Source organism: Aythya fuligula, chromosome 23 (genome assembly GCF_009819795.1).
Source record: "Aythya fuligula isolate bAytFul2 chromosome 23, bAytFul2.pri, whole genome shotgun sequence".
In the NCBI taxonomy this organism is placed as follows: Eukaryota; Metazoa; Chordata; class Aves; order Anseriformes; family Anatidae; genus Aythya; species Aythya fuligula.
In genome coordinates, this window is record NC_045581.1 from 6,114,051 (window position 1) to 6,126,665 (window position 12,615).

General features: G+C 62.8%; 1 protein-coding gene across 2 annotated transcripts; it reads right to left on the bottom strand.

Moving 5' to 3' along the window:
- Positions 1-3,919: 3,919 nt before the first annotated feature.
- RIMS3 (regulating synaptic membrane exocytosis 3) lies at positions 3,920-9,364 on the bottom strand. 2 transcript variants are annotated; one of them, XM_032202335.1, is made up of 7 exons: positions 9,307-9,364; positions 7,121-7,376; positions 5,850-5,991; positions 5,627-5,739; positions 4,523-4,624; positions 4,297-4,436; positions 3,920-4,192 (listed from the first exon to the last, which is right to left on the bottom strand). In XM_032202335.1, the coding sequence occupies exons 2-7, from the start codon at positions 7,338-7,340 to the stop codon at positions 3,980-3,982; spliced, it is 930 nt and encodes a 309-aa protein (XP_032058226.1). In that variant the 5' UTR covers positions 7,341-7,376; positions 9,307-9,364; the 3' UTR covers positions 3,920-3,979. The 2 variants fall into 2 exon arrangements, with proteins under 2 accessions (XP_032058226.1, XP_032058225.1); XM_032202334.1 differs by lacking the exon at positions 9,307-9,364 and having other exon boundaries at positions 7,121-7,472.
- Positions 9,365-12,615: the final 3,251 nt, after the last annotated feature.

The window sequence follows — 12,615 nt, forward strand, 5'->3', positions numbered from 1 at the left end:
TCATCACCAGGGCTGTTTTATAACGGGCCTTGGAGCAGTAAAGCCCCTTACATCGCACGCTGCTGCTAGGGATTTCCAAGCCAACTGAAACAAGCACAGGTCTTTAAGCACGTTAACCTCACGCACACAAATACGAGACTCGGAGCGAAGCGTGGTGCTGCCGAGAGCAGTCTCGTAAGGAGCTGAGCAGGAATAATTCCCTATCAGCAGGGGCAGCCCTGGCCCCGCTCCTGCAGGAGTTTCTGGCCTCCTGTTTGCAGCCCAGTGCTAGGCTTTAACTGCTTCTGCAGGAAAGGTTTTAAGGGGTGGGAAAGGTGGCCGTGGAGGGGACGCTTCCCACCACCTCTGTTGCTTTGTGGCATTTTCCAAAGCCACCTGATGGGGTTGGTTACTGCGGGTAAGCTCACTGGTTCTGTATCTCACTGGGTTTCGGGACAGCTCTGTGCCCAAGCATCCTTTCAACGTGCTGTGGAGCTGATGAAACAGGAGCTAATTTCTGACTGTGCCCGGAAGCCTGGCCCGGTGCCCTAGGAAATGTTCAGGCGCTCAATTTTGGCAAATGAAGCCCATCCCTGGCTGGTAGAAAACCCAGGGACAGCTTAGGCATGAAATCCCGTGGTGTTTTCTGTGCTTTGCTGCGTGGCTGCGACTGACTTGATGGGAATTTAGGAGTTGTTTAAGCATCGGTTCAAGGCTATTTTGGCAAAATCCACCCTTGTTACTGAACTAGGGCGCCTTGATTCCAACACCAGGGTAAGCTGCCCCGTCAGCTGTGCTATAGAAAGATCATCTGTGTCCCAGGTGGGTGCTGCTGCGAGTGCTGGGTGTAAAACAGCCTGCAAAGCTCGCTTGGTTTGACATTAATAACTTTTTTTTTTTTTTCTAGGGGAAAATATCTGCAAAGTAGAACGGCCTGAATTTCCTTTCTGGGTGGAGGAAGGAGATGGAACAATCTAATGCACGATGCCTGGTTAGTGCAGCCACCTCTTGCCAATCGGATAGCACACCAAAAATGCCCTCTGCAAGGAAACGTTCCCCCAGAAAAAACCTGAGTCCACGTGGTTTTCCTGGTGCCTCGTGTAGAAAGCAGCGGGGTAACTTGGCTGTTCTGCTCTCGTTTGAGGGGGGGATGCACGGCTCATGCAGGCAGAAATGAGAAGGAGCTGACGCTGCAATGTAAACGTGGGTAAACACTTGGGTTGCTTCCCCCTCTGTCATTTCTCCATGCCAGCGTGAGGTGGTCGTGACCCAGAGGCTTCCCCAAAAAGCGAGCACCAGCTCCCTGCGGGGACCGGGCACGCGGTGCTGAGAGCGAAGTTAAGGTTTCGATGGGTTTCGGTGTCTGGTGGTAATGGCAAGTGCTTGAAGTGGCTGGCACGGTGGCTGCACCTCGAGGAATCGCCCCCACGAGCCCCTCGCCTCGCAGCAGACAGGAATCCACCCCCGAGGGAGAATCAGGGAGCGGTTTGTTCTGATCCTGGCTGTGCCGTTATCCTCCAACACGTTATCAATTCCTTAGTGATAAAAAGGAAGCCAAAATATTTGGGTTTTCCATGCTCCCTGGAGCACCCAGCTGTGCCCTTCAGGCGCTGTGTCTGGGTGCTGGGTTCTCCGAGTGCCAGCCATGGTTGGTTTTTGGGGCTGGCGCAGAACCAGGGGAGCCTTTGCTGGACCTCAGCACCCGCTGGGGGTGCGCACCCGCTGGCTCTGTGCTCCCTCAGCTGCTTTTCTGGATCTCAGCAGCAGCACTGTGCTGCCTGGGGGGGAGAAGTAGGGCTCCGAAACTTGCTGGAGAACCACAGATCCAGGGATGTATCCAAACCAGTGAGCGGAAAACCCCCGCAGAGCTTTGCCCATGCTGCTGTCCCCATTCCCTGTGCTCGTGGTTAGTGTCCCACTGCTGAGAGGCGGGCTCCTCCTTCTTTTTTTCTGCTAAAATTGAGCTGGTAAAGCAAAAAGAGTTAGTTCCAAGGAGGAAGGCCTCCTTTAAACCCCTTGTTTATGCCTGCTCCAGCGAGCCGGGCATCGAGCTTGCCCCCTCAAACCGCAGGAGCCCCTGGCTTGTGCCACGTCCCCGTGCCAGGCGAGGGCTCAGTGCTTGACCGGGGAGGCCCTGGGGTCTCGAAGCATCCCGTTGCCACCCCCAGCCTGCCCTCGGAGGCGTGCAGCAGTTGTGGTTTGGTAAAGATCTGAGATACATGACAGCAGCTGGAGTTCCTTGACACGACGATGCTGGAAGCGGGGTGTGGGGTTTCGCTGCCCCCCCAGGTCTGTTTTGTGAGGGGACAGCTTCGTTGCAACAGTCTTTTCCTTCGGGTTTGGTTTTGTTCCTTCGTGGCAACAGGTTCGAGCTGGTTCGTCCTTCCCAGCATCGCCGGGAGAACTGCAGGTTGTTCTTGTTGTGCTCTGTGCAGTGTGAAATCCTCTGCTTTGCCAACAAATCGTTGTTAAAAATAAAAAAATAAAAAAAAATCCCAACTGTGCTGTTGGTTGGTTTGTGTTAAAGACTGAAGGCCAGAGCCATCTGGGCAGTAGAAATTCCCCATTAACCTTTTGTCCTCTTCCAGTCTCAAGACTGCTCGTGTTTTGGTGTGTTGTGGTTTGCTGCTCTTTTCCCTCTCTTTTGGAACCTGACCCTTCAGGACAGTCATTGTGTGAAGTGTATCTTACGAAGAAACCAGAGTTTCTAGTGGTGTCTCCCCTGAGTAGTTTCAGCAAATTTCATTAGGCACCTTCAAAAAAAGCTTCCGTAATTCTCGGTTTTGCTACAAGAACTGGTCCCTCGGGGGAACCAAAATGCTGCTTTAAAAACAAACAAACAAAACATACAAAGAAAAAACAAAAAACAAACCAAAAAAAAAAACAACACTCATCCTGAAAATGAACTCAAAGCATCGAGTCCTTTTGTTTGTAACCTCTCAGTCCCCCTAATTCCAGATCAGCAGAAGACGCCGTTGAGATGTTCCCCTGTAGCGTGCCCGGGAGCCGGGACCCCCCCCCCCCGGCACCCCCCTGGAGGTGTGAGGAGGAGGAGGAGGGTGGCGGAGGAGGAAGGCAGGGGCTGGAAGGCAGCAGCTCAGCCAGCATCACCCCGTCCCTGCTTCCTCGGGGCTCCCGCACCCACCTCGGGCAGCGCAGAGTCGATGTTTTGGGGCTCGCCGTGGCCATGCGGGACGGCGGCGAGCGGTGAAACACGAGGACAAGCCCAGCCCGTGCTTGGTGGGGTGGCGCGCGCCCTTGTCCGTGCTCTGTCCCTTTGGCAATGTCACTGTCACAGGCTGAACGCTACCAAAATTTAAAAAAAAATAATAAAATAAAAATAAAAATGGTCACCGGAACAGCTTGCTCAGCGTCGCAGGGTTTGTGTCAGAAAACGAACAAACGGGCAGTGTCTGGCAGATGTATCCGTCAGCGCCGAGTCTCAGATATTGCAGTGAGTGTGTTGTTAGCACGTGGCAAGCTACATAATCGAAGATGCTACATTCCTTGAAGAAAAAAAAAAACAGTAGTGCTGAGTTGGATTTGTTTTTTTTCTGAGTTTCTTTCCTTGAAAAGCTCCCTTTTCCTCGGAGGCAAGGAAAATGAAATCGGAGGAGAAGAAGTCGAGGCGTCATGCTACTTCTTGCAGTGGCGCTGGATGAGCGGGACCGGGCTGCTGTGGCCGAGAGGAGCACGGCGTGGTGCCCGTCCTCCCCGGGGGGCTATGGGGGGGCTGTGGCTCCCCCCCCAAGGGCCTTTGCTGCCCCCTACCTCAATGCCCACGGCCCCCGCTCCCTGCGCGCTGGGGCGCTCGCTCGGGGAGGAGCGTGCCGAGAGCAGGTTTGCTTCGGGAAGGAGATTTAAGAAACCAAAAACCAAAAAAAAAAAAGGAAAAAAAAACAAAAAAAAAAAGAGGATGGGATATTTACAGCCATCCACTGACAGTTTTGGTAGGTCAGGACGTCTCCTTCCCCGCCCGGCCTCTGGCTCCGAGCTGCTGCTACGGGCAGGAGGGGCTGGTGGAGCTCTCCAGGGACGACTGGGAGAGGCGGCGCGCCAGGGGCCCGATGCTGGAGTCGGCCAGCGAGGAGGTGGGGAAGAGTTTGTACCAGCCCGTCACCACGCTGGAGAGGTCGAGCTCCTCCAAGACGATCTGCGCCATCCCCATGAAGCACTTGTGGTCCATGCGCCCGTAGTCACCCCACACGATCACCTGCGGGGCAGAGATGGCGTTAGCGGGGCCGCCCGTAGGGTCCGGGGTCGGGATGGGGACGCCGGGTGCGTGCGCCCTGCCCGGAGGCTGCCCCAGGACATCACCTGCAGGACTTTGCCCTGGGGGCTCTCCTCGAAGAGCAGGGCCTGCTGGAAGGACGGGTCGCAGGTCTTCTTCACCGCCTTGGTCTTCTTCTTGGCCAGGCAGACGCCGTTCTCCAGCAGGTAAACCTTCACGTAGGTGGCTGCGGTGGGAAGGGGGGAGAAGCGCTGGCTCGGAGCCCCACCGGCACGGCGCTGGCACCGTCCCCGTCCCTCCCCAGCCACCTACCAGGGATGGATTTGGAGCCCAGCTTCGGGGTGAGGCCCCTGGCCTGGATCACCTCCACCTCCAGCTGCCCGCTGCGGTCGGCCATGCCCACGTGGACGTCGCCTGGCCGGGGGAAGGGACGCGCTCAGCACCCTCCCTGTGCCCATCTCCCACGGGGACGAGCTGCAGCCCGGGGCTGGGACGGTCCCTGCTGCCTGTCCCCAGCCGTGGGGGGCAGTGCTGGTGCCCCCCAAATCCTCAGCAGCGCCCTGAGCATCCCCCCGACAGGATTTGAAGAAGGACAAAACCAAAGAGCTGGGTGTGAGTGGCTAAACGGGACCGGGGACGGCCACCTCCTGCCCAATTCCTCGTTGGGGCAGGGGCACGGAGCTGCTGCCCAGGGGTCTCACCGGGGTCCTGCCCTGCAGCAGCAGGAGGAGGGAACACGAAGGGGCACCCGTGAGCTGGCCGTGGTGGCGGTGCTGCTCTCCCACTTACGCTGTCCTGCTCGTACGTACGCGTCTCCCGCGGCCGCCGCGTCCCCGGCGCTCGCTGCCTTGTGGCCCCAGGGAGAGGGGGGGACGGGGAAGGGGCGTGCTGATGTCCCAGCGGGGTTTAATGGCAAGGAGACGAACCTGGATGTTCTCAAAACACACTCAGCATTTCAACAGCAGGTAAGGCTCGGCCCGGGGCTGTACAAGGAGCCGGGGAGGGGAAGGAGGCGCAGGGCTCTGGTGTGCCATGGTCACTGCCGGGCATCACGGTGACCCCCTGGGGACAGCCCAAAGGGGTCCAACTGCCCCCTTCCCTTCCCTCCTGCCCCACCAGGAATGGGGCAGGGGGCTGGTAGGACCGGGTCATGGAACTGCAGGGATCCCCGTCCCCAAGCAGGACACGGGGCAGGCACCTGGGGGTGCCCTGGGAGCAGTGGGGGTGCTGGCACTGTCCAGAAACAGCAGCAGGACGGGGGTGGCTGCAAGCCATGCACGGCCCCAGCACGTTCCTAGCAGCGAGGGGAGCTGCCGGGAGGGATCCCGGGGCTGGTGCACGTGTGGCAACCTCAGCATCCCCTTGCCCCAGCCCCGGGTGCAGCACGGACCCCCCCCAAATCCCCCCAGCACTCACCCATCGGGGGGGTGGCCAACGTCTGCCGCCCCACCAGCTGCCCCGGCCCCAGCCCGTCGAGGAAGTCACTGAACTGGCTCTCGGCGCCCAGCCGCATGGTGGGGAAGATGAACCTGTGTGGGACGGAGCAGAGCGCTGCCACGGAGCCCCACCGTGTGCAGGGCACGCGCCCCAAAGGCTCCGGGGTCCCCTCGCCACCCCAGGCCGTGTGCCCGGTCCTTACGTGCCGTCGGAGCTGTTGCTGTTGGTGCTGCCGTCGGTGGACTCGCGGCTGCCTTGCCGGGTGACCCTGGTCCTCATCTCCACCGCGATGCCGGTCTCGGTGCTCCGCCGGATGTTGCTGCGCAGCTTTTTGGGGCCTCCCTCTGCAAGCAGAGATGTGGGGTGAGGACAGGGAGCCGGCGATGGCACACGGCAGCAGGAGAAGCGTGGCCGGAGCAGCCCCCGGGCACCACCAGCAAGCACCAGTCCCACAGCATGGCCAGCCCGAGGGGGTCAGGTTTGACTTCTGCTGATTTAGGGCTGCCCCATAGGAGCTCTGCACACCCGGGTGCAGAGTGGGGCGGAGATTTGGGCACCTCTCGTGCACCGTTTGCCCGTGGATGTGTTCAGCCAAGCGCTGCCGCGATGCTCCCCGGCGCTGCCAAAAGCTGCCGGGCACTGGGCCAGCCCCGGCCCAATTCCAGCACCCAGCCCCAGGACGAGGGGAGCGCTGAGCTCCCACCCTGACCCCAACACTGGTCCCTGATCTGGTGTTCCTCCAGCTGTGGGACCGGCACAGCCCCCCTGGTCCCCTCCCCGGTGCCACGAGGCCGGTCCCCAAAACCCCTGAGTGCCTGCAGTGGAGCGGGCAGGACGCTGTGGTCACTGCTGTCGGTTTTTGTATCAATCCGACTGCCTCGGGTCTTTTAAGGTGATGGGGAAAACTGGGGGCAGTGGCCAAGGACTGGCAAATGCTACTTAAGCACAAAGGCTGGCACGGGGCTTGTTTCTGGAGCTGTGCTCGGAGAGGGATTGGGCTCTGCTGGCTGGGGAGGTGCAGCCCTGCTGGCCCCAGGTGGGCTCCTGCTGGCCACTGGCACGCCTGGCTGGGCTTCTGGGGCTGATTCCAGCCCTCCCGTAACACCTCGGGTGTGCAGGGCCAGAGGGCTCCCAATTACCTCCTCTCCTGAATCATGAAATGCCAACGTGAGCCAGAACAGAAAGCAGTAACCAGAGGAAAAGCCTGCACCAAAACGTGCTCTTTGCTTCCCCTGCCTGTTGAAAATTTAAGCATTTCCCACGCCCAGAGCACCTGACGAGTCCTTTCTGCAACCTACCCCCTCCCTGCCAGCCCACCCCGAGCTCCAGCTCAGGTCTCCAAACCCCCTCAGCACCTGGGGGAGCACGGCTGAGCCGGGAGGCATTCACGACGGGCTTTTTTTTGGGGGTATTTTCACCAGAAACGTTACAAATCCCGGGGCAGCGGGGCGCACACACCCCCCCCCAGCTCACCGCTCTGGTTGAGCTGCAGCGTGCTCTTGCTCCACTGCGCCAGCCCCACGATGGCCACCATCTTAGCACCCAGGCTGGAGCGGCGCTTCTTGCTGGCCATGATGCTGACGGAGTCGGGGCTGCCCCGGGCGCTTTTCTCCAGGCTGTACATCTCGCCGCTGATGCTGGAGCTGCGGACGACATTCCTGGCGGCGGAGGAGCCGGCGTCCCCGTTGAACATGGTCGGACGCTGCCTCAGCTCGCCGGCTGGGATCAGCTGCAAGGAAAGGGGATAAAAAGGGGAGAGAGAGGGGGGTGGGGGGGTGAAAGCAGGGGGTGGCATCGCCAGGAACGTCGCCGTGCCCCCCCTGCGGAAGCCCCAGCTGGGAGGAAAGGAGCCCTCCGAGGCGTTTCCACGAGGGAATTCAGGTGCTGGGGCTGTTTGTCCCCACCCCAGCCCTGCACCCCCTGATGGCCAGGGCCAAAAGGGTGCCCTAGGGTTCGGCGATGGCCCCAGCCACCCCTCCTAGGGGTGCCCAGGGGAAAAAGCACCCGGCCAAGCCCCCCCTCCCCGCCACCTCCTTCACCAAAAAGCAGCTGCAGCATCGCTGCGTGCTGCTCCGCCCCGAGATGGCTGCCTGCCACGGGGCCGGCCCCAAAAACCACACCGGGGGGCTGCCAGCACCCACAAAAAGCCCTGGCAGCAAAGGGGGTGCCTGGGGAGCCCCCCCACAGCCACACCGGGGTCTCACCGGCTGCGGGGAGGCTGCCCTCACCCCAAACCAGCCCTCACCTCCTTTTCCTTTCCCTTCCCTTCCTTCCCCATGAATATTTAAGCTCTTTTGGGACGGGAGCATCCATCTTCCAGGGCGAGGGGAATTATTAACCGCGGGCCAAGCGGAGCCACTTGGCGGTAAGGCGCGAAGGCAGCGCCTGGGGAAAGATTTCTCTTTCGGGACGGCGCGAGCGGGGAGGGCACGGGGCTGCTGCTGCCCCCGTATCAGCCACGCGGCTCCCGGCATCGCCTGAACCCGGGGAGTTACGGGTTTTGGAGGGGGAAAGTGCAGGGTTAGTCCCTGCGCCCTGCCTCAGTTTCCCTGCGCCCTGCCTCAGTTTCCCTGCGCCCTGCCTCAGTTTCCCCACCTGCCCGGGGCTGAGACAAAACCCCAATGGGCTTGGCCAGGCCTTTCCCCGCAGGTCTGTGGGGGAGCAGAGCCATGGCACAACGGGGCCGTGGAGTAACGGGGCCGTGGAGTAACGGGGCCGTGGAGTAACGGGGCCGTGGAGTAACGGGGCCGTGGAGTAATGGGGCCGTGGAGTAACGGGGCCACGCTGCTCCACGGCCAGGAGGGCACCGAGGGCTCCTGAGGCCGTTTTTTCCCCCCAGCACCCAGCTCTGGTGGCAGCAAACGAGCTGATGAGAGCACCAGGCTAACGAGACCGCTGCCAGCACAGCCCCCGGGAGGAAAACCCACCGCGAACGGAGAGGAAGGCGCGCTCCTCAGCCCGCGGGAAGGATTTGCTTAAAATCCTGCCCTAAAATTTCCCCCCGATCTGCTTAGGGCTCCTGCGGGGAGCGGGGCCAGGGGGTTGAGTGGCTCTCGGTGCTGAGATGAGCTCGGCTGGAGCCTGGAGCACCCCAGAGCCAGCAGCCACCACCGAGCCGGCCCCAGCACCCCAAAAGCATCCCCCAGTGTCCCCAGAGCATCCCCGGCTGCAGGAGGCTCCCCTTCTCCCACCCTCCATGCTTCATTCCTTCTGCCCACACTCCAGCAGCGGCTCAGCCCCATGCAAGCCCCTTCCCCACCCCGCACAGAGCCCCCAGCCCCAAATTGGGGGGGGGGGGGGCAGAGCCCGCAGCCCCCCCTCCAGCCCCTTACCGCCGGCCTCGCGCCACGCCACCACCGCCGGCAGCGCCCCAGAGGCCGAGCCCCATCCTCCCCGCGGGCTGGGCTCAACGCCGAGCCCCCCAGGGATGACACAAGGGGCTGGGGGGGTCCGGGGGGAGATGTCACAACCCCAAAACCCCCCCCCCCCCCCCCCCGAAACCCGCAGCTCGCCGGAGCCGATGCGCAACGCGCAGGAGAAGCGCGATGGCCGGGAGCGCGGCTCCCCTCCCGCATCTCCATCACCAACACAGCCCCCCCCTAAAAAAAAAAAAAAACCAACCCCACCCTATAGGCACGGGAAAACAGCGACCCCCTTACCGCCCGGCGCAGGTGGGGGCACCCCACTGTGTGTCTGTGTCCCCCCCCTCCCCGGCCCCGCTGCGGACGGAGGGTGCCAGCCCGGTGAAATCCTGCAAGGTTTGTGGCGGCGGGGCTGTGCCCGCGCTGCTTCAGCATCTCCATGGTTACCCAGCTGACCCAGTTCTCCCAGCCCCAAGCCCAGTACGAGCCCAGTATGAGCCCAGTACGAGCCCAGTACCGCGGGCATCGCCACACCGAGGGGGTGGGGGGGCGCAGGGGGTGCCCCACAGCCCCTATGGGGTCCCCGCTGGATGATGCTGGAAGTGGGAAAAGGGGGAGCAGGGATAAGGGGTCGAGGGTATTTGGGGTGGCCACCCAGCCCTGTACAGTGGGGACCCCAACCACCCCGTTAGGTGATTAACAATAACGGCACTAATTGCAAGAAGGGAGCGTTGACAGAAAAAAGGGGGATGTTGACAAAGGCCGGGGGGGGGAGGAGCCGGGTGGTGCCCCCCGCAAAGGTGAGGAAGGGTCCCTGATGGGGGCAGAGGAGGTAAAGGAGCACCTGATAAGGTGCCCGATTTGTTGGGAAGGGCACAGAGGGGGTTTGGGGCCTCTATGGGGTGTCCCCAATAATGGGGGGGCTCCCTGTGAGGTGCCAGTCCTCCTGGACGACCCCCACGGGGAGCTGGAACCCCAAAATTCAAGGAGGGGGCCGCGTGCGCCCCACTGGTGGGACGAGCGGTGCTTAGAGGAGGGAGTTCTCCCCCAGAGCCCAGGTTTGATCCCAAACAAAGCTTTTCTCCCCCTTTTTTTTCCCTGCTTCTCCTTAAAACCAAGTTCAAGCTCAGCCCTGTGCATGCTGAGCTCGAGGGGGTGCCCGGGGGGGCACCGGGACCCTTTGGGGAGCCCAGGAAAGGGCCCAGCTGCTGCGGGACCGAGGCTGGGTGAGGATGAGGATGAGGATGAGGATGAAGATGAGGATGAGGATGAGGAGCTCCTGCTGGGGGTGACACCACGGGGGTCCTGGGGGGCTGAGGGAGGTCCTGGGGGAGAGGAGCAGCCCCTCCTCGGGTGGGGTGAGCACCTCGGGGTGCCCCCCAGGCTGGGCTCTGCTCCCCCAGCTCAGGGACACCCCCAGGAGGGGTGGATGGGGACACAGCACCCTCACACCCCCACTTTGTAGGGTTGGGAGCGGGGGGGGGGCACCCCATTACCCCTGGGATGAGCCCCCCGGAGATGCCAGGACCCCGGGGACGGTGCCCTGCCCGTGCTGTCCCTGTCCCCGTGTGACGTTGGGGGGGTGAAATCAGCTCTGTGCCGAATCCCACCGTTACCCAGGGCAACAGCAGGGATCAAAAGGGGCTGCGGGGGGGGGGGCAGCCAGGGGGAGCCACCCCACAGACCCCCAACGCTGCGGGTCCCTCGGCGCTGACCCCAAATCCTCACCCTTTAGGGGTGCTGCCGCTTATGGGGTCCCCATCCCCGGCTATGAGTGGGGGGGGGCACAGGAGCACGTTTGGCACGTTTCTCCCCATGGGTGGGGTCTCCCATGGGTGCTGATGGGTCTGGGGGAGGAGGGGGGGCACAATATGTGGGGCTGGGGGCTATGGGGTGGGCAGCCCCTCCCTGCCTGCCCGGTGCGGGGCTCCGCAATGCAGCTCGCGCGGCGAATCCCATCAATATTTCATGGAGCTGCTTCCTCCAGGGGCAGGGCTGCGAGCAGGCAGCTCTGGCTGCTGCTGCTGCCCCCCCCCCAAGCAGCTCCTTCCCCCCCCCCCCTCCCCTTTTTTTCCCCCTCCCGCCCCGTTAGCAGACAGCGCTGCGCCTTTTGGGGCTGCGCCTTTCGGGGCCGCGAGGACCCCTGGGGTCCGAACCCAAATTCGGAGTTTTTTGGGATGGTTTTTTTGTTCCCGCTCGCAGCAGAGGTGCCGGATCCAACAGTTGGGCCCCCCCCGAGCAGCCCCACAGATCCAAGACGAGTGCCCCAAACACACCGGGGTGGGGGTCCAGGAGTTTGGCTGCCCCCCACTGCCCCCCCCCCAGCTCCGTGTCCAGCAGTGAGCGTGGCCCCGTGGCAGTTTCTTTTTTAAGGTGAAAACAACAAAAAAAAAAAGGGCTCAGCTCACCCTAACGAGCCTCACGGGAGCCTTCCTCCACCACCCTGCGGCTGAATTTGGGGTATTTTTGGGGGATGAGGGGCACGGGGGGGCTCCTGGGCACCTGCTGCGACCCCCCCGCGGTTGGGCACAGAGCATCCGAAGTGCCTTGAAATGGATGCGAGGGGATGGTGCCGTGCAGCCCGGGCCCTAAAAAGCAGTAGGATCGGTGTTTTCACACCCTGGAGCCCGTGGGAATCAAGGGGCAGCAAGGGATGGGGTTGGGGGGGGGGCTGCAGGGGTCCCCCCCCCCAGTTTGGGGGGCGTGAGGATGGCTGAGACACCGCGGTTCATCCCCTAAACGCATCAAAAAGGCTCCGAGGAGGGCCTGGAGAAAAGGGACGGGGAGCCCTGAGTTTGGGGGAGACCTGAGGGGGGAGCAGGGAGCGGTGCGGGGGCACCGTGGGCGTGTGGGGGTGGGCACTGACCCCGTTGGCCCCCCCCAAAATGCAGCGAGGTCCCCCCAAAAACGCCACGTCCTGGAGGTGCACCGGGAGAGGACCGGGACGGGGCCCCTCGTGCCGTGCTCGGTGACCCCACAGGACCCCCGAAGAGTGGGGGTCACCCCTTGGGACCCCCCCCACATCCCCGGGACCACCCACGGGGGGGTCTCCAGATCCACCGAGCGGGACGGACAGACGGACGGACAGACGGACGGATGGACAGACGGATGGAGCACAACCAAGAGGTGAGAGGCGAGCGCCGGCGTCCCGTGGGGCTTGGGATCGGGATGGGGCCACAAGGGGATGCCCTGAGCCCCCCCCCCCAGGATGGACGGACGGACGGACAGACGGACGGACCCCCCACCTCGCCCGGTCCCTACCCCCGTGTCCCCCCCGGCGGGGCCCAGGCGTGCACGGGACGGGGTTGACGTCAACGGGCTTTCAGCGGGGATGATGGATGGCACGGGAAAGCGCTCCCGGTCCCGAGCCGCTGCTTGGGAATCGCCCCCCACCCCCCACAACACCCCAAAAGCCTTGAGGGGGGGTGTGTGTGGGGTGGGGGGTCCCGGTGCACGACCCCCGGTGCCCCCCCGGTGCTGGCAGCACACCCGCAGCCCCGCTCTTTGGGCACGGGGATGCTTTTGGGGTGCCCCCTGTCCCCGTTTGGGGACAAACCTTGGGGGGGGAACCGGGGGCACCTCCCGGGGCTGCCCCTAAGGGTTGGG